This window comes from Gadus macrocephalus, chromosome 17 (genome assembly GCF_031168955.1).
Source record: "Gadus macrocephalus chromosome 17, ASM3116895v1".
Classification (NCBI taxonomy): Eukaryota; Metazoa; Chordata; class Actinopteri; order Gadiformes; family Gadidae; genus Gadus; species Gadus macrocephalus.
Window position 1 is genome coordinate 12193792 of NC_082398.1, and position 20251 is coordinate 12214042.

At 51.1% G+C, this 20251-nt stretch overlaps 2 protein-coding genes across 2 annotated transcripts in view; one reads left to right on the plus strand and one right to left on the minus strand.

Moving 5' to 3' along the window:
- The window catches only part of LOC132475417 (pyruvate carboxylase, mitochondrial-like), a 257477-nt gene that overhangs the window by 132951 nt on the left and 104275 nt on the right, over window positions 1-20251 (plus strand). The window lies entirely within an intron of this gene.
- The window catches only part of LOC132475466 (leucine-rich repeat and fibronectin type-III domain-containing protein 2-like), a 36476-nt gene continuing 29622 nt past the window's right edge, over window positions 13398-20251 (minus strand). Inside the window, exon 8 of the mRNA XM_060076619.1 lies at window positions 13398-16562. Within this exon, the coding sequence (XP_059932602.1) occupies window positions 15155-16562 (1408 nt within the window). The 3' untranslated portion in view covers window positions 13398-15154. The remainder of the gene's footprint in view (window positions 16563-20251) is intronic.

The window sequence follows — 20251 nt, forward strand, 5'->3', positions numbered from 1 at the left end:
AAAGCCAAACATTTTCTGGTTTTACTTATAAGCTTGATGAATTGAGATGCGATGGGAAGGTGTTATAGGGGTTTAGCAAATTATATATAAATGAGAATGAATATTGGAAGACAAAAGCTGGGAAATGATATACGACTAAGGCAACATCGTTGGTATGGCTGCCTCAATAACTAATTGAAAGCAAAGACAAATTTGTAATTCTAATGAGTTTATCTACAGCCTGCCCTTAGCAAGAATTTCTTGCTAGCTAATGCTCGATCTAATTTATTTATTAAAGTGTTATCGGACATCCTGATCCCACGGCTATGGGCGTTAGCAGAGCAATGTATTCACGAATATAAAGACGAGATAAGGGTGACGGGAGTCAAATTTGTGAAAACTGCTAACCGTTATGAAAACCGGTCCAAAGCGGATTACTGTTTCCGGCGTCGGCAGTTGGAGTTGTATTCAGTGTTGCAGTTCATGATAGTGACAAAAAGCCTGAGATAATATGCAAAAGGGGAGTTGGAAAGGTGGGAACTGGGAGCCATTCTGTTTCCTGGAGAACACAAACTGGACGAATTATGCACACAATGCACTTTGTTTGTGTCTGTTTCATTTCCAAGGCCCTCGCAAACAGGCTTAATATTCAGCGTGGCTCGTGAGAATACGCCCACACCACAGCTCCAAAGAACAATATTTTAGCCGCAGGAGTGTTGTTTGGCCGAGCTAAAGAGGACTGCTACATTTCTCCACGTTCCTCTCTGTTACATCTCTTCTTCCCTTGCTCTCTTCTTCTTCCCTTGCTCCCGAGCCCAGTGTTTATAGTGTCTCCCCCCGCCCTAGTCTGCTTCTAGTGTGGAGGGATTCTGCCGTAGGATACACTGTTCAGTATGCAGAGTGGGGTTCTCAGTTTTATTTGTGTTCTTTTGATACATTTTTGTGGGTGCAAAAACAACCCTGAGCATTTTAATCCTATGATTGACCTGTGCATTGGGGAGTTTACTTTGTCCAATGTGCAAACAAATAAGAGCTGGAATACTGCTGCCTTGCATTGATTAAAACAGCATTTCCGACAGCAGCTCTTCTGTCCTCCCAACTGGTGGTTAGAAAACGAGTTAATGAATTACCAGTCACCACAGCCATATTCATTACACATTTAAGTTCCTTGGTTGCTTAACACTAACTGAAAATTGAATCTTGGTTAACCTTTCATATTTAGACGGGGGGGAGGGAGTGGGGGGCATGGTGGTAGCTTGGGTGTTTGACTCCAGGCCAAAAGGTTCTGGGTTTGGTCCCCATTGGCCCGTCCTCTAGCCCTGCTCCTTAACAACAAGGATCTGAAAATATCCTGTCTCTTTGGATACCATTGTCTGCCTAATAACCAAACACAGCTCATTGCATAGGTGTTAAAAGGTTTTCAACAAATGCTTGAAATATCATTCAATCTGCATGTTTTTCAAATGGTAATAGCCAGCCCTTAACTCAAGACCCAAAGGTATTAACTGGCTCAGGGTTTAAATACGATAGCGCCCTCATCATTTCTATCGTTGCCTAGGCAGTCACGGTCATGCAACGCTGGCGGCCTCCATTGTGGGGCTTCACCTGTTAACAAAGGGGGGTGTAGCTAATGGCCGCCCGGTGGGAAACATTCTACAGTCTACACCGGCTTTCTTTCCATCCATCGGGGCTGATGTTTTACATCCCATGTCCATTTTTACATCCACATTTCTGTCAGAGTTACAACAAAGACAATCCATCAATGAAACGGGGCAAGCATAAGGTCCCCTCTGGTGGTAGCTTGTTGGCTAACATGCTACGTGAAGGGCGTAGGAAAGACAGGGGCCGGGACGGGACAGGACCTCGTCTCAGGCCGGCCCAAGACAGCCTGAAAGGAAAACCAAACCGGTGTTTCGCTGACTTTGCCAAGATTGAGCAAGAACAGGAGCTGGGGTTCTCTCCTCTTTCATTCGCCAGTGAGAAAGCGTCACTGCTGATGAACATCTGTCCTCTGCTGTTTTAACATCAGACATGGAACCAGGCTTGGGGGGGGCGTACAATGAGTGGTGACCCTCTCAATTGTTCCCATTTGGGCTAAAAAACATGTGTAGGCATTAGGCAATGGTATTCATGCCTCATAGTGTCATTTATAAACACCTCCCAGTGATAATTCCTTCTCACAGGTTAGTACCAGTTTCACAATATTTATTAATTAATTTTAATTAATGTGTTGATGTACAAGACAATGAGTTTATTCATAAATTGTAAGACTTATTTCCCTAATGCTTTCTTTGTTAAGTGATTCAGGGCTGTACTGTAATGGTTGGTTGAGGTAGCTACACAAGTCAAAACAGTTACACAAGCAGGTGTATTCAGAGAGCATAATACATAATGCATAATAACGTAATACAATGTGTTTCATCAGTGAACCATGCAATAGCGAATATCAGTCTATTGTCTAAATGTAGGCTAAATTAAAAGTGCTGCATTTAAATTGATTTTTTTATGGAAATGCTCTTTTAATTGTCACCTCAGGGTTTACCAGTTTGACACGTACAGCTGTAAAAAAGTCAACATTTTCAAACAGAAACTTCTGTTTGAAGGACCTTGGCCTTCTGGGCTTGCAATAGCCTATTGTCAATCAATCGTTCATGTCTACCAAATCAGCACAATGGGCTTCATGTTTCAATTAAACTGTCCAAAGGCTGGCCCTTCATGTACCAAAACGAAGCCAGTGGGCCCCTCTGGAAGGTTTAAGTACCCAGCCCATTTTTTTTTTGTGCCTTCCCCTGGCATTGGATACAATGCCAGGGGATACCATGTATACAATTACAAATAATGACTGAGAATTAGCCCTTTGTGCTGCTACACTACATCACAGTCATCATTACTCCATATGTGGCACGGTGTATGCGTTACTATCCCCCTGCCATGCATTCGCTTTCATTTTCACTTTCGCTTTCCTTTTGCAAGAGATTGTTAAGCTCCCCGCGGAGTAGGAGGGTGGGCATTGTGTGAAAGACCCCCGTGTGCCAGGGGGTCAGGCATCGGCCTGGTCCCTGTCCGTTGTGAAATACCATTGAAGCGCTCTTAATGCCGGGGTTTTGTGTGCGGTTGAAATACAGGAGGACAAAAAAGAGAGCAATTAAAGCCATTGTGAAGTGAGTGAGAGAGAGAAGTGGACGACGAAGGAGGGGGGGGGGGGGTAGAGTTGAACACGACTGAAGCACAGGCCGCCTGCTCGTCATCCATTCTCGGGTGAATGTTCTGTTTCTGTGACACTCTTCTCGTGTTTCTGGTAACCTAAATCTTTTGTCTCGCTCATTCCCTTCATCCCTCCCCACCTCGTTCTCTCGCTATCCCCCGATGTTGATCCCTCTCTACCTTATCTGCATTCTCTCTCTGCCTTTCTCTCTATCTCTCTCCCTCTCTGCATCAGTGGTTCATTTCTCTGCCGTTTCCCTCTTGCTCGATGGCATTCTATTATTTTACGCGGCTGCTGTGTAATTAAATGTGCTATGGGGCGCGGTGCATTTGTTACCGTGTCGGTGCGCCGCGGTAGCCGTACGTGGGGCCAACGCTACGCCGATGTACTTTGTCGGAGGTGACGACGCATCGACGGGCAATGTGGTCCGATGGTGACATTTTACAGTTGTTCTCCGAGGGCGGAGGCCGTGTTGTGAGTGGCAGTCCCGTAGTGGTGTTTAACTACGGTCATGAGTCACGTCGCACAAATGCTCACGATGTTCCGTTTTCTACCGCCGTTGAAATAAATAAATTATTGTATGTAATCATCTCCACTGGGCTATGTATAAATATGTGTAATGTCATTCGTTTGCATGAGTCATCGTCGCGCCGTTGCATTCCACGGCGTATTATCCGGTCCTAGCCTGTGATTCTGATTAGCCCATGCTAATCCTCATAGCCCATGTGATTTTTATGTTATCCCACTGATCTTCAGGAGAGTTTTCTTCTAAAAGTAGCTACTTTTATCCTCATGCATTGAGTCATAAGGCAGTGTGTGTGTGTGTGTGTGTGTGTGTGTGTGTGAGTCGGTCTGTGTGTGTTTGAGTCGGTCTGTGTGTGTTTGAGTCGGTCTGTGTGTGTTTGAGTCGGTCTGTGTGTGTTTGAGTCGGTCTGTGTGCGTGTGTGTCGGGGTGTGTGTGTGTGTGTCTGTGTGCGTGTGTGTTAGCTACGCTGAGCTCTCCCACTATGCCATCTGCACAGTTGAAAGGTTTAATTGTATTCAGTATGCCTCTGCAGCAGCCAGGCAGAATTCTAACAGGTCCAATCTCCTGCCAAGCCCACTGGATCAGGGTCACCCCCCCCTCCCCCCTCCCAACCTGTCCCCCCCCCCCTCCCACCCTGTCCCACCCTGTCCCCCCTCCCTACCCTGTCCCCCCTCCCTACCCTGTCCCCCCTCCCTACCCTGTCCTCCCTCCCTACCCTCCCACCCGGTATTTGACAGCTGGTGTTCAATGGAGTTAGCAAGGTTAACCGGTCTGTGTGTGTTTCCAGAACTTCCTCTTTCAGGGGAATCACGCTGGCCTGCAGATGTTGAAATGTCCACTTGATTCTCTTAGCGACCGGAGATTCCCGGTAGCGGCGGCCATGTTGCCGCTTTTAGCCGAGGCCCTTTTGCTAGCTGGCACCGGGGTCGACCCCGCCACGCAATCCGGAGGCGGGCGATTAGACGCCATTGTGCGCTAAGCGCGGCAGGTTGGCGAGGGCTTTGAGGAAATTGCGGTGAATAGTTTGCGTTCCCTTTTGTTTCGCCGGCGGGTTATGACAGCGGCGGCGAGGTGGGGGCGGAGGCACCAACAGAAACGAACGCGGTTCCTTCCATTGTGCTGCTGAAGAGACAAAGCGGCTAACGTCAAGAGGAATAAACACTGTAGCTGGCAGAGTTGACCTCCCTCTTATAACATACAGATGCGCGCATACAGGCGCAAACACACACACACACAAACACACAGGAGCAAACACATACAGGCGCACAAACACATACAGGCGCACACACACTGACACCCACACGCATACAGACATACGTGTGCGCACGCGCCAACACACGTGCGCACACGCCAACATGCTGACTCATCCCATCTATTCACACACTCAATATTGTAAGAGCGCAGAAGGGTTTTTGTCAAAGCACACACTCTGTTCATGTGGATCAAACAGCCAAAGATTAGCAGTACTGGATATTTTCTGTTGCAATTTGCTGTAAGTCACTTGGTGGCATGAAACCTGTACACATCCTTTTGTGAAGGCTACTGCACAAAGACCACCTTTCCCCCTGTCAGTTATTTATCTTAAGCCAGTATGACAGGTCATAAGACAGGTGCCCTCCATCACACAGCGGCCTCCCTCAAACCACTCACTGAGTTGAGGGACACGTCAGACCTCCCGTCATCTCAGACTGCAAGTCCGATCGTCTACATCCCGCAGTCGCATTGCCCCACAGCTTTCTTCCTGCGAGGGCTTACTGTCATCCCAATCTGACAATGAGACTCACAATACTTGCTAAGATGGTGGCGTTCAATAAGGCCCGCCACCATGAATTGCTTTTGTTAGTTTTGCCAAAAAATACTTTGCCAATTGACAAGATAATACAGTTTGAATATGGCGCCCAACAGTATCACCACACCGTTAGACATCATTTTCAGTAATGCTGCTGAATAGTTTAATGGTGGCAATGCTTAATTCAAATATTTAAATTCTTCATATATTCAAATAAATTTGGTTGTATGTCTCATCCTTGTCGAAGGACCGACATAGGCAAAAATAAATTGGGACCACCTTGAATAATTTTGACTAAAAATAAAGGCTCCTAAAAAGTGTCTCACTTAACAAAAAAAAGTTTAGCTCTGAAAGTTCAGCTCTAGCTGAGGCCAACGTCTGCACATCTCTACTTCTCATTTCGAGGCAGGCCTTGCTCAGGGGATCTTGGCTAGGACTGTAGCGCCAGGTGTTAAGCAATGGCCGAGTCGCGTAGCAATCCTAAAGCGGCTTCCCTCCCCTCCTGCTCTGTGTTCAGCCTCCCTTTGCTCGACAGAGGGCTTCCAGCACGTCGAGATGTTTAGTCCCGCGTGAAGGGGCTTCGTTCGCTCGCTGCCAAGAACCCGCGCACCAAAGGGCTCACAAAACTCAGCAGAACACACACAGAACTCTTCCTGCTAATAATCCGCCAAGCCTCAGCGAGAGGCTTGGTTGAAAACGCTTACTCTTGTATTTTGGTGTGGTGGCGAGTGCTAGGTTTCTCTCGCTCTCTTTCTCTCTCTCGCTTTCTCACTCTCTCGCCCTCGTTCTCCCTCTCTCTCTCTCCAGTCAGATCAGAGGGCCCCTCGGAGACCCCCTGTTCGTTAACAGCAGCCGACCAAATTGGGTTCCTTGCCGGACCTCGGCGTTATCATATTTCCATAAGCTCAGGTCACGGGTTCACCAGCTAAATCGGCTCCCCTCGGCGAAGGTGCCGGGTTTAGGCCGACGGCAAGCTACGGGGCCCAGGGGCAGAGTCAGCAGTTGAGCAGCTGCACGTGATTACTGTAGTCTGCCATGTGTGAATGTATATTATACATTATGAATCGGGCTCGATCCTTTCTTCTCTCCAGCCAAATCTGTGGCTGCTGCTGTGGCTAATTGGGCGCGTGGCGAGTACAACCGCCTCGGTAAACGCGCATGTCAGCGCCGAGATGCAAGTGGATCCGCGGCTTTTCAACGCTGCTCATTGTGTTTTTTAACTGGGCGAGGCTAATGATTAAATAACACATATAGTCGATCAAATCAGATCCATTTTTCTGTCGACCTGAATGCTGGGAGAGGGTGGAATGCACCCGCTGCCCTCCTCCTATACAACCTGGGAGGCACCACTGCCTCCTTTACCTCCCTGTAAACACACCGTGAAATTAGAAAACGGACCGCCTCACATCCTGGCTGGTTCTCACTCTCACAGCGTACACCAATAGAGACCGGCACATCGGGCCGCTCCCATGTTGGAGTCAATTCCCGGCCCCGTCCAATTGAAATCCCAGGGGGATAGCTTTGTTCTCCTCCATTTTTTTTCCCGGGGCTAATACCCTTGATGTAACATGGATATGCGCCATCACACCCCACAAGTGAGACGAGCTCTGCAAGACATTGCTAGTGTTCATGTTACAACTTTTCCTTTGTTTTTTTTTTACAAAAGTACATGTATATCTCTCCCTGGGAACATGGGGGAACAAAGACGTCTTCTGCTGCACCCTCAAATGAAGGTGCCTGCTGGGACATTAGGAGCAGATGGTGTGGTTCATGGTTCTCCCCCAGGGTGGAGAAGAAGAAGAAGAAGAAGGAGGTGGGGGGGGACCAGCCAGACAGAGGGGTGTGAACGAATTGAATGAGAGCGGAGTGATGATCAAGGGCAGAAGGGCTCCATGTAGACAGGGAGGGAGGGAGAGGAGAAGTAATGACACAGTGGGAGAGGAGAGAACGATGGGGAGGCTGCCAATTGACCATGTGATGAGAGAGAGGGAGAGAGCGGGGGGGTGGAAATTCAGAATCCAATGCCTATTGTGAATTAGGACTTGGACACGATGAAGAGAGAATGATGACGATAATTAGGTTGGCGCCAGGGAGAGCGTTCTCAACTTTTCTCAAAGACTATTTGAGTTATGGACTTTGCCAACTTGTTTTAGTCTTCCCATTCACCCATTCAGCAGTAAGTAGTAATGAGAATAAGAATCTTGTTAAAATATCCATATTCTCATTTTACATGGAATTCCCTCTAAAACTAAGATCCTTTCATCGCAACACTTTCATCTGCTGGCAGCCCTAGAAATATCAACCAATTGAATCACCCCAAACGCGTCACATGTTTCCATTCTGTTCTGCACCGTCCGTATTGCGAGGAATCAAATCATATTTCTCCCTACGCGTTAATATCATGTGTTTTTTGTTTTACTACTAATAATGTCGTACAATGGGTGGAAGGTGGCCCCGGTTGCCATTTTCCCTCATCTCTGAGCCGGTATCCCCCATATGCAGCCCACCCTAAAGGGAATAACCTGAGCACTGTTGGCAAAGCCGCGTAATGAGTTTCTCCAGGAAGAAATCACATATAGATTGCTTCACCTTTCTTTATTGTATAAATGTGTCAAATATATTACTTTTCTGCAAATTTTTTTGAATTATTTGGGAATTATTACTCTTAGGGGAGGGTGTATATGTGTGTGCACACACAAGAAGGCAGGCAAGCAGGCAGGCGAGACACACATACAGACAGGCGTGACACACACACACACACACACACACACACACCTACACACACACACACACCTACACACACACACCTACACACAGGCGAGACACACAAACACACACACAGGCCAGACACACACGTACACACACACACACCCTTACACACACACACACACACACACACACACACACACACACACACACACACACACACACACACACACACACACACACACACACACACACACACACACACACACACACACACACACACACACACACACACACATCGAAGGACATGGAGAGAGCGAAATGCTTTACGACAGGTTTCAGACTAAAGGATTGAGGAGGAAGTCTTGGCCATGCCAGTGAAAGCGTGTTTTGTGGCTTTAGCTCCTGAACGCCACAGAGACCGCCGCGGGTCAGTGCAGCGGGGTCGCGGCGAGAGGGGGGCGACGCGACGCCTGCAGCAGCGGTGTGTTTAAGTGCTTCTGCTTCCCCCTTCGACCGCTTCATTTTGTCCTCCTTCTGCAGTACACCATGTTCTCCTATCCTTCTCCCCCCTCCCTCCTCCCCATCCCCTCCCTGCCAGCAACAGCACCACGCAGGAACAGTTCTCCTCTTCCTTTTTTTTTAATCTGTTCAAATCTGAGTGTGTGTGTGTGTGTGTGTGTGTGTGTATGTGATAATACATTATGACATACTTTATCTATCCAATGGGGAATACGTCCTCTGCATTCAACCCGTCCCGTGCTCGGAAGCAGGGGGCAGCTTGCCAAAGTGCGGCTCCCGGGAGGCGCCTCCAGGTGAGGTGCTTTGCCTTGCTCATGGGCAGGGCAGGGACCACTGCCGTGCGTGGTTTGTGGTGGGGGGAGGAGAACGGAGTACGTGCAAACTCCGCACAGGATGGTCCCCCCCCCCAATCCCACCGGGGTGTGAACCCCAGACCGCCCTCCTACGAGGCCGCCGTGACCACCACTGTGTCATTGGGCCAGTAGTGGCTAGGGGGTGTGTGCTGTTGTGGTTGTGTGGCGGGGAGCAGAGCTCTGGATGTCAGAACGCATCAGGCTGAGGGAGTGAGGGCCCGCTGGAAGACTATCAATATTAAACACTGAGAAACGAGGGAGAGAGACTGCCTGTACGTGTGTCTGTCTGTGCATGGGAATCAGTATGTGTGTATCAGTGCTCAAGTGTCTGATAGTGTGTGTGTGTGTGTGTGTGTCTGTGTTTTAGTAGTATGGAGAGAGGACGGCACAGATTTTCCTATTCAGAAGACGACTCAATGGTACACGAGTAGACAGCCTCCAATATCAATATAAAACAGGGGCCCACGGAGAGGGCTAGAGGGCCCGGCGAGGGGACACATAACGTCTTGAAAGGAGGGTAGAGGGAGAGGAGGGGGGACTTGCTGAAGCACGGGGCGGGGTGGGGGGGGGGAAGGACGAACGCCACCGAGTCTGGCAGGAAATGACAATAAACCGGACGGAATGAGAGAATAAATTGATGGCAAGGCGGAGTGGTGGCAAACACGGAGGACGACGGGCTGATGGGTGGGGGGGATGGGGTGAGCCGGACTGAAAAGGGCCCCAGAGAAGACGGAGACGGCATGAAGAGAATACGTATTGATGGGCTGACTCCCAATGAGGCTGGGTCTCCCATTAGTTTCGGTATTCGGTGGGGTGGTTTTCTGTGAGTCTTGTGCTCGCTCTCTCTGTCTCTCTCTTCCACTCTGTCTCGCTCCCTCTCTGGCTATGTCTCTCGCTCGCTCTCTCTCTCTCGCTCTCGACCGTTCTCTCTCGCTCTTTCTCTCTTGCTCGCCCTCTCTCTCTCGCCCTCTCTCCCCCTCTGTGTGCTTAACTCAACTCTGAGCTCTGGCATCACTCCCTCTTTAAACCAGAATACACTTAGAGTGGCCTAATCTCCAGGCAGCCCGCTCACGCTGCGGTTCAGACCCAGAGCTGCTATGCGGCTGCACTATATCACCCCGTTTAGGAGCAGTCAATGCTCATCGTTTCCCAACCTGCTAGCACCACAACGCCCAGGGTGCGGGTAGCACGGCACAGTCATGCCCAGTCCGGACTCCAGCTTATGCTGCCGTCCTGGCAGCCCCCCTCGAGGCGGTGTTCAGGCACCTCGCCACGGCACATTCGTCACCCAGGCAGTGGGCAGACATTTTGGGGTGTCTGCTCCAGGAACGGAGCTGACACCCCAGATGGTGGCACGCACCAAGGGGGGCCCTCTCAAACGCAGGATGTACACGCGCACACGCACGCGCGCATCCGCAGTCGTAGTGTTGCCAGGTGAGGTAGGTGTTTGTGCGCGGGTGTGGGTGCCTGTGTTGACTCATATTGACTCATACAAGAGGTGAGTTGTGTTTGTCTGGTGTGCGTTTACACATCGCTGAGCATTATTCTAATTAGTCAAAGTGGGACAGAGTTTGGCCTGAAGCCGCCGACACAGCCCATTATGCTAGCACACACCCACCAGACACGCGTGTGAACGCGCACACACACACACACGTACACACGCACACATACACACACGCGCACGGCTAAGAAACACACACACACGCATGCACTTGCACACAAAAAAGCCTCACAACCACACACGGCTTCAGCTCTTCCATCTCCTCTGCCGTGGTGGTGCGAACATGTCTGTACTGCATTACATATATATTTACATTCACCACTGATTCATCATTCAGCACGCTTTACGAGGATGCCTGCAGGTAGATTGACGCCGACCACATTAAACCCTACATCAGGTACCGTGGCCCGGGGTCTGGGAACGGCCCTCCCACGCTGGGGGTAACGACGGGGCCCAGACGGAGAACAGCATGTCTTTCACCCTCAAATCCTTCATCTTTAATTTGCTCCAACGCTTCAGACACACTCCAGCTTTCACACTGAGGTTTGTGGAGTCACCACGAGGATATTCGTTTCTGCTGTCCAGGTGTGTGTGTGTGTGTGTGTGTGTGTGTGTGTGTGTCGCGCTTCGCCTTATTTCACCTGTGTGTTTATGTGTATGTGTGTGGGCTAAAGCATTTTTATGCTGGTCTGGGAGATAAGGTGTGACAGCACATTATGCTAGAATACACACGCACACTCACAACACACACGCACACACAAACACACACACAGGAGAATCCACAGAAATGACACACATTGTATCAAATCTAATCACAATGGCGTTCTGTCGCTGTCTGCCTCTCCTTTTTTCCTTCCTCCTTTCATCAGCGCCCACTTTCTCTCTCTCTCCCATATTTTGGGGGATTTACAGTATACATAAGTCACGATTCTCTCCTACCCCCTTCGCCCTCCCATCTTGTGCGATTAGTCGTGTCTGCCTGCCTCTCTTAGCAAGATTAGCTCAGGGGTGTGAGTCCATGGTCCTGCTGTGGGTAGTGGCCCTGGGTCTGGGTCTCCATCAGCCTGGCACCCTATCGGATAGGGGCCGCTAAGCTGGGGGTCCCTATCTCTTCGGTTGGTCTAGACCGCATACACAGGAGCTGAACCACACACACTCAAGCGAGAACAAATTCGAGCCAACACAGAATCACACAGTCGTGGTTGGACTCTGACGTCTACTTTAGGGTTCCAGTGATCCCTTTAAGCCGGTGCGATCATCACGGTAATGTTATCAGGTGATGCTAATCTCACCAATTACACTCTAATTAACTACGCAAACCCAGCCAGGAATTGTGACTTGATAATTACTTTTGCTTTCTGTTCCTCTTTCACTTGCGCATCGTCGAGTACTTGGGCACATGCATATATTGAGTCCATGCATGTTTAACGCTTTCAGTGGAATAAAGTCCACCTAGTTTCTCTGCTTCTGACCAAGGCAGCACAGAGGTTTCAGGATGGGTCGAACCCACTCTGTTCAACTTTTGACCAGGATATGAATCACAAACAGTGCTTTTTTCTCAGTGCAGTAGTTCCATCAACCAGGCCAAAACCATTATTTATCTTGCTAAGGGCTTTGACTGTCTCTTGTGCTATTACCATAATGAAGTGCAGATTTAAACGGGTAATTGAGTTCAAATGTGTACATATCCAGGCGGCAACTAGCATATACACAGGAATTAAGAAGTCCTAAAGCCTTCAGGCAAGAGGAGCCCCTCACGATGAGCCATAATTACATAAGACGCACAGAATGCCATTGTGGGAGGAAGTGGTCTTGCTCTTTTTTGCTTCTGCAACACATTCTCTCTCTCTCTCTCTCTCTCTCTCTCTCCCCCTCTCTCCCTCTGTCCCTCTCTCCCTCTGTCCCTCTGTGACGGAAGCCTGCTCTCATTTCTTAATAAACGGACTCACAAGGTCGTGTTTCTTCAAACACGTTTATCTGGAACAGTCATAAATGAATGCAGCAGTTCCGTCCGTCCGAGATGCGATGGCTTCCTGCGGGAGTTTCGTACCTTTCATGTTTAAGGACGTTGATCGCCGGGGTTAAACGTTCACCTGTGAAATATTATTGCGTTGGGCCCCAAAAACAAGGCATTTTATATAGGCCTATGCACATGCTATGTATAAACCGTGCACTTTGATCTGTGAGAAGCCCAGAAGGCCTTTGGAATGTCTCTGACTCACGGAGCGGGTATGTTTGGAATACCTAAGGCGTCATATAGCCGAAGGGGATTGCTTGCTGAGTCTGAGGAGAACCTTGCGTTGTCTAAAGGGCACCGATCTTACCAGCATGTGTCTGTGTACAAAGAGATCTACAAGCCTACCCTGTGGACTTTAGCCACTGTTACGCCTCGTGCTCACTGCCTCCGTCCGTTGACTGATCCCCATTGACTTTGAATGGGGACGGACGCGCAAGGCATTGTGGATCCGTGCACTGAAGGCTCCGTCAAAAAGTTGAAAAATGTTCAACTCTTTCGGCAGCGACGGATCCGTCATCCAATCAAATCACGTATGCAAATTTAAGCACTGTGACACTACTCGGGCTCTGACAACCCAGGAAAGCTCCCCCATCCGTCAGCCACACGCCTTCTGAGTCCTTTGTGGGCATGAGGCGTTAGGCTTATCTATCCATCATACACCTAGGTTCAACCAACCACTTGTGATATCATCAAGTCACAAGGTATGGCCGATTTTGAAATGGCTTTGAATGGATTCACAGTCCCCTCACCTGGGTGTTGGGGCCCTTTAACTTAAACAGAAAAATATACTGTATTCTGGTATTTTTTGTTCTTTTTATTTATATATAATCAATATTTTCTCTTCTAATCATGGATGATTGCATTTTTTTCCTCACATTTTTATTGGATTCTAACATTCCTCCATAAACCAGAAAAGAACAACAGAAAAACACATAGCCAGACATGTAACGTCGATTTTTTTTTCCAGTTTGTTTTTGCTTATATTCGTATATATAACTATGAATACTTTTGTGTGCTCTTTGCTCATGTGTCCCCTTAGCGAAGTCTCTCCAGGTCCCCGTGAGAGCTCTTCCCCCCCGAAGCTCACCATTAGTTCCTTCAAGTGTTGTCGCTCAGCGTCTCCAGAGTGGGGATGAACGAATGAAGTCACATGGCACAATGGAATTAGTGATGTCACAAAAATGGTTGTGGTTGGAATCCGCCTCCTTGCGTCGTCTGGCCGTTTTTTTCCGAATACTTGGTGAACCGAAGCGCAGGGCCAGAACTGATATACATCCTTTTTTTTGTATTCCCTGGCAGTGAACAGTTCTTCTCCTTGCATGAATCCCTTTGGTGGCTCGCCATACATCCATCAGCAACTCACTGGTTGGCCGTTTTTGTCATGATCAAGATTCACGATACTCATTTTATCCAGAAAACGGGAAGTACAATTCCACTCCGACGGGGTGATCAAAACCCCAATGGATTTGTTGCATACACGCGTTCACGTACACACACACAAACACATTATTTTGTTCCGTCGATTGTTCAATCCATGGCCGGCTCACCTTGTCCAATCAGAAACAGGGCGGGGTCTTAGGCCGTATAATCCATATAGATTCCTCGGTAATCCAAATCTCTGGTCCCCCTTTAATGATGTCTCAGTGAGACCGGGCTGTGTTAACTTCCTGTCCACCATCGATGGTCCTCCATGATCTTGTGCTCTTTTTTACCTTCCTCATGGAAAACAACAAAATCCGAAAACACCCCCACAGCAGCGCCCAACCTCCGCCAAGCTGCTCGTCAGGGGAAAGGAGTTTCTGACGACCGCGGTGGTTGACAGAAAAAAATAAAAAGCGAAACTGACAAAAATGATGTGGTCCAGAGGAGCTTCATGTTTGTTGACAGGAAGTGGGCTTTCTCCACCTGTTGTTATTTGCCCTGTTGTTTTGATCCCCTGTAAACCCTTGTTGTTGTCTGGCTGGGACTCCAGAGAGCAGACAGTAGCTGGCCAGTGTCTCGTTCTTTTAATGTACGAGCTTTACTCAGATCCAAGCTGATGCTTTCCCTTTCTCTCACCCACGCACGCACACACACGCACCACACTCTCTCTCCGGTCTAACCGCCCTCTTTTATGTTGCTGCCAAATTGATATTGTCCACTCCTTGAATTCTTTTTTTTGATTTGATGTATTCTCCCTCACCAACGCCCTGTTTGTTTTTGTTTTCGTGCCTTTTTACTTCTGAAAGTCATTTTGCGACTGTCTTGTAGCCGTAGCAGTTAACTGCTCTTACGTGTCATGTCTTTCCGTCTATTTATTTAGTATTTCAAGCCATTGCCTGGGGCCGAATAAAAGGACTCTCTCAATGGCACCTTATCCTCCATTTTCTCGTTTGTTTTATCCTGACGAGCAAGGCTAACCAATCCAATCTCCCACTATCTTTAGCACTGTCCTCATGACCCCCCTCTCTGTCCCTCTCTCCCCCCACACCGCCCCTTGAATCCCCCTGCACTGCCCTATACCCTTCATGCCTCTGGCTGCTAACTCTGTCGGGCCTTTCACATCTCGTGTCCTCCTTACACCACACTTTCCTCCAGCTCCTCCCCCCCTCCCCTCCCTCGCGCCCTCTTGGCCCCTCCCCTGCCGGCTGCCGATGGGTCCGCTCTGGCCGCGTTGGAGTTTGAGTTGGTCGTGTTGTAGGCGTGGATGTAGCCCCGTTGGAGCTGGTGGTGCGCGCCCCCGAACTGGTCTCCGCCCCCCCCCCCGACCTCGTCGCTGCCGTTGGACGAGGCGGTGCTGGTGGTGGAGGCGCAGTGCACCAGCAGGCCATGCAGCGACTGGCTCCGCCGCGTCCAGATGACGCTCAGCCGCTTGGCGTAGCGCACGGCGCCGTAGCGCTTGGCGGCGGCGGCGGCGGCGTCGGCGGTGGCCAGCGCCACGGAGGAGCCCATGTCCAGGGAGTGGCGGCGGCGGCTCAGCCTGGCGGCGGCCGCGCCGTAGTCGGCGGCCGCGCCGTAGTCGGTGGCGGCGGCGGGGCTGGGCGGGGAGGTGGGGCTCTGGTAGGCCCGCGAGGAGTTCCAGCGGTCGGCAGCGCCGCGCTGCGGGTGCGCCAGCTGCCACTCGGCCAGGCCGGCGTCCCTGAGCGGCACGGTGAGGGAGAAGCTGGCCCGGTTGGTGAGCTGGCGCTCCAGCCGCGGGCTGGGCCGGTCCCGGGACGGGCGGGGCAGGGTGGTGGGCGGCGAGGGGGCGTAGTAGAGCGGCGTGCGCTCCATCTCGGGCGTGTACGGCGGCACGCGCTCCAGCTTCCGCTGCCGCACCACCAGCGCCAGCTTGTCGCCCGAGCCGATCGTCGCGGTGACCACGCCGCCGCCGGTGGACATGAACTGGTCGAAGTTGACCTTGGCCTTGGGCCGCGGCTTGGGGGGCATCTTGGGGGGCAGCGGACCGGCGGCCTCGGTGCTCTCCTTGTCCTTCTCCATCTGCTTGTCCCCGCCGCCGCCGCAGCTGGCCGGCAGCCCGTTGGGCAGCACCACCATCATCACGTCCCCGGAGCCGTTGGACTGGTAGAACCCGCCGCCGCCCACGCCCCCGCCCACGCCCCCGCAGTTCCCGCCCTTGTCCCCGAGGCCGCCGCCCGACTGGCAGCACATCCCGGCGGCCGCCTCGCTGTTGCCGTCGTGGCACAGCAGGTGGTCGCCGTGGTTGCACACCCGGTGGCGCACCATCAGCGCCACGGTGAACACCAGCAGCGTCACCACAACGACGCCGCCCACCAGGATGGTCAGCGTGCCGCCCAGGAAGTGCGCCTGCAGCGAGCGGCACGCCGGGTACACGTCCTGCGTGGCGAAGGTGGCGCAGCCCAGCACCTTGGTGGCGGCCAGGGACGTCACGCTGTCGTCGAAGATGGCCAGCACGCACAGGTTGTAGTCCACGCCCGACACCAGGTTCTTCAGCAGGAAGCGGTCCGCCGACGAAGGCAGGATCCTGAGGGGGGGGGAGAGGAAGAGAGAGGCAAACGTCGGTCAATACGGTCGAGTCTGCCCCGCTGACATTGTACTCTGCAGGAGAGCGAGAGTCATAGGGGAGAGAGGCAAAGGGTGAAAGAGAGCGAGACTGTCTGCTGGAGAGGCCAACCGCATGAAACCCGAAGCCCGGCTCGGACAGACAGGAGAGGTCAGGTGATGGAGGAGGGCCTGGCTAAGGGAGCAGCGCATCGAGGGCGCCAGAGTCAGTGCTGCAGTGGAGACGGGCTTAATAAAGCAGGGGAAAGAAGTGGCCATGCTACATGGCCATCAGGACTCCCTTAAGTCTAATTTGGTGAGAGCCCACCCTTGAGAAACCAACCTCTACTTCTACAGACCAAGTACAGACTCAAAAGAGATTCGCTACATAAAGAGTGCGTCTCGGTTTGGAGACGCCGACATTCGTTAGTTTTTTCTGTCTTCCTTCTGATGAATTGCATGTGTGTGTGTGTGTGTTTGTGTTTGGTCTGTGAGCACCGGTGATATATAATGACTGGTGAGTTGTGAGAAGCTTCCTGTTTTATTTTTTAAGGCGGACGGAGCAGCAGCTAATGAGAGTGTGAGAAGAGGTGGAGGTGGAGAAGGAGACGGAAAATAACGAACGATAGGGTTGGAGAGGAGAGCAGGGAGGGAGATGTGGGAGAGGTGGTGTTGTTAGTTGTGTGTGTGTGTGTGTGTGTGTGTGTGTGTCTCTGATGATGGCGCCATGCCACAGTCAAGAAGTGTACCTACATCTATATTGAATTATAGATGCACTGAGTGCATGTGTGTGTGTGTGTTTACCTGATTGATTTAAAAAGGTGTGCATGTGTGTCATGCAAGGCTGTGGGGGTGTTGCTAGTTAGTTGAGGCTGTGTGTGTTTGACTTGTTTTGCTGGCCTGCCATCACACACTCCCCTGTTTGTTTTTCTTTGTTTGTTTTTTAGCAACTTGGAAGCCTTCTTTCAGTCACACGGGGCTAATTTGTGATGGTAGACTTTCCTCTATCTCTTTATCCACCTCTCTCTCGTTCTCTCTCTCTCTCTCGTTCTCTCTCTGCCTGTATCTCACTATTTGCCTTCCTCTCTCAAACTCACCGTTGTTCAATTTGGGCCCATTTTCCCACACAGTCCTGACTGTGTGGGAGGCGGAGAGATAGAGAGGGCGAGAGTAGGGGAGACAAAATACAATCTACTCTGACTTATTGGCAATTGGAGCTATTGGCAAGTATGTGTGTGGATATAAGCGCATTGTATTTTGAGCCGGAGGAAGATGAAGAGGGACATGAGGAGGGATAGTGCAACTATTGAGAGGAAAGGAAGAGAAGGGGAAGAGCGAGACGGAGACGCAGAGGGGGAGAGCGTGAGTGAGGGATGGAGACGGAGGGAGGCCGAAAGGAAGGGACGCATGGGAGAGAAGAGCGAGAGAGTAAGTGCATTGCAAAGTGGGGATTTGAACATATGGCGGGCGGTCCCAGTGACTAATGGAGGGGCTATTGGCGTTGAAGACACAGGACTCCGCCGTCCCATCTGATACCAATGACCTTTCGCTCTGCACAAACAAACACCCTCCACGCCTGAACCCAATCTGTTCAGCAGGAAGTCCTCCTACACCTGATCTCCACCGGGGGGGGGGGGGCCTTTTAGCATCGCTCCTCTCTACAAGCCATGTGGGGGCTGGTTCTCAACCAGGACTCAAACCCCCCTCCCCACCATCTTCACTCTCACACCCTCTCTCTCTATGAAATATGAAATATGAAATATGCAGAAGAAGGCATCAAAGCAGTTTCTGCTGCCGGGGCTGTTTCTGAATAAAAAGCTCTTCTGGTCGCGTTTAAGCCGTTAAGAAAGGCCTTCAGGAACATTCCATGGCGGCAGCGGCCCGTTTCGGGGCGCCGCACGCCTCCATGTTTAATTGAAAGCTCCGTTGTCGTGGGCTGTTGCCACGGGCGGGCTTGGCGGTCGCCGGCGAGGGTGGGCCGCCACGGCTGGGTTGGACGTCTCAGATGTTATATGTAAAACGTGTCCGAGTTCTGATCCCCCCCCCCCCCCTCGTTATTTCCCCTTGCCCCTCCCCATGGTGCCATCACTCCCCTTACCATTTCACCACTTCCCATCTATCCTCTATCTCATCTATCCATAGGCCCCCCTGCATCTTCGTCCCCCCCCCCCCGAGACAGACTCTGCTCTGTTCGACTCCATTGCTGCTAACGCCTCTGTTAGCATCGCTAATCCAACCAGCTCTGCAGAGGCTATTGAAACCACTGTGGTCTGATCCAGAAGCACTACTTTGTTAGTGTGTGTGTGTGTGTGTGTGTGTGTGTGTGTGTGTGTGTGTGTGTGTGTGTGTGTGTGTGTGTGTGTGTGTGTGTGTGTGTGTGTGTGTGTGTGTGTGTGTGTGTGTGTGTGTGTGTGTGACCTGTGGTTTTTGTTCTATCCCTCCTGCTCCTCTCTCCTGGTGCCTCCTTTGTTCTGGGTTCTCTGCGCTCTTGTCTTGGATCCACTGCGGCCATCTGGTCTGTTCACCGCTGTTATCAATTTCCTCTCTCTCTCTCTGACTCCATCCGTTGCTCTCTCTCCCTCGCCGCTCAGTCTGTTGTTTGATGCTAAATTTATGGTTCATTCATTGTGATTTCTCCTGGACTCGCGTCTTGCCAGTATCTCATCCCTTTCCCTCTCCCTTAAGATAGATGTGTAGAAAGACACTGTTTATCTATCCTGCCCTTGCACGTCGCTACTCTCCCACCTCTCTCCATCTCGATCCATCCTTTTTTCGGTGTCTCCGTCTCTATCTCTCTACAGCTCCATCTCGTCTCTCCCTTTCTTGACACGGTGGCCGGTATGTTTTAGCAACCCATCCTTCACCTGCTCCCCGGCCGTACCCCTCTCCCCTGCCGTACCCCCCCCCCCCGGTGTCCATTAGCCACAGCTGTAACAGTACACTATGATCTAGAAGCCAAGGTCACCCTGCTACACGTCTCCCCCCTCCACATCTCCCCCCTCCCTCCCACTATTCCCCGTGTTCTACCCTCTCGTCCACCCTCTGATCTTTCTCTCTGCTCCTCGCTTCATTTCTCCTCCTCTCCCCCCCTCCTTCCATCACTTCTTTTCACTCCTCTTTTCTCCCCTACTCCTCTCCACTTTGTTCTCCATGCTCTCCTCTGTTTACCTCATTCGTCTTGCTTCCATCCCTTCTTCCCTTCCTCCTTCTCTCCCCTCCCATCCCCGGCCGCACCTCTTTCCTCCTGGTCTGCTCCATCTCTCCCCTCCCCTCCCCTCTACCCCCTCCCTCCGGTGCAGTCTACCTCAGTCTTTAGCCCTCCATCTTCCCCCTCTGCTTCACTCGGGTTCTCTTCATCTCCCTAGCTGCCTGTTATATATGTTATGTTTGAGTATTCACACTCCTCTCTCTCAATCCCTCCCTCCCACCCTCCCTCCCTTCCTCGCCACTCAACCTGACCATGAATCATCACTCGTCTGTTTTTGTGCGTCTCTGGTGATGACAGAAATAGCCCGACTCTCTGAAATATACATAGCGTAAACCAGTCGCCGTTGATGCTAAACGCATACATCCCTCCATGCAGGAATGCCGCCCCCGCACATGTGTCTTTAGAGTCCCCGTCGCGGGGTAAGGGAGGGAAAAAAAAGAAAGCAAACATCAGCACTTGCAAGG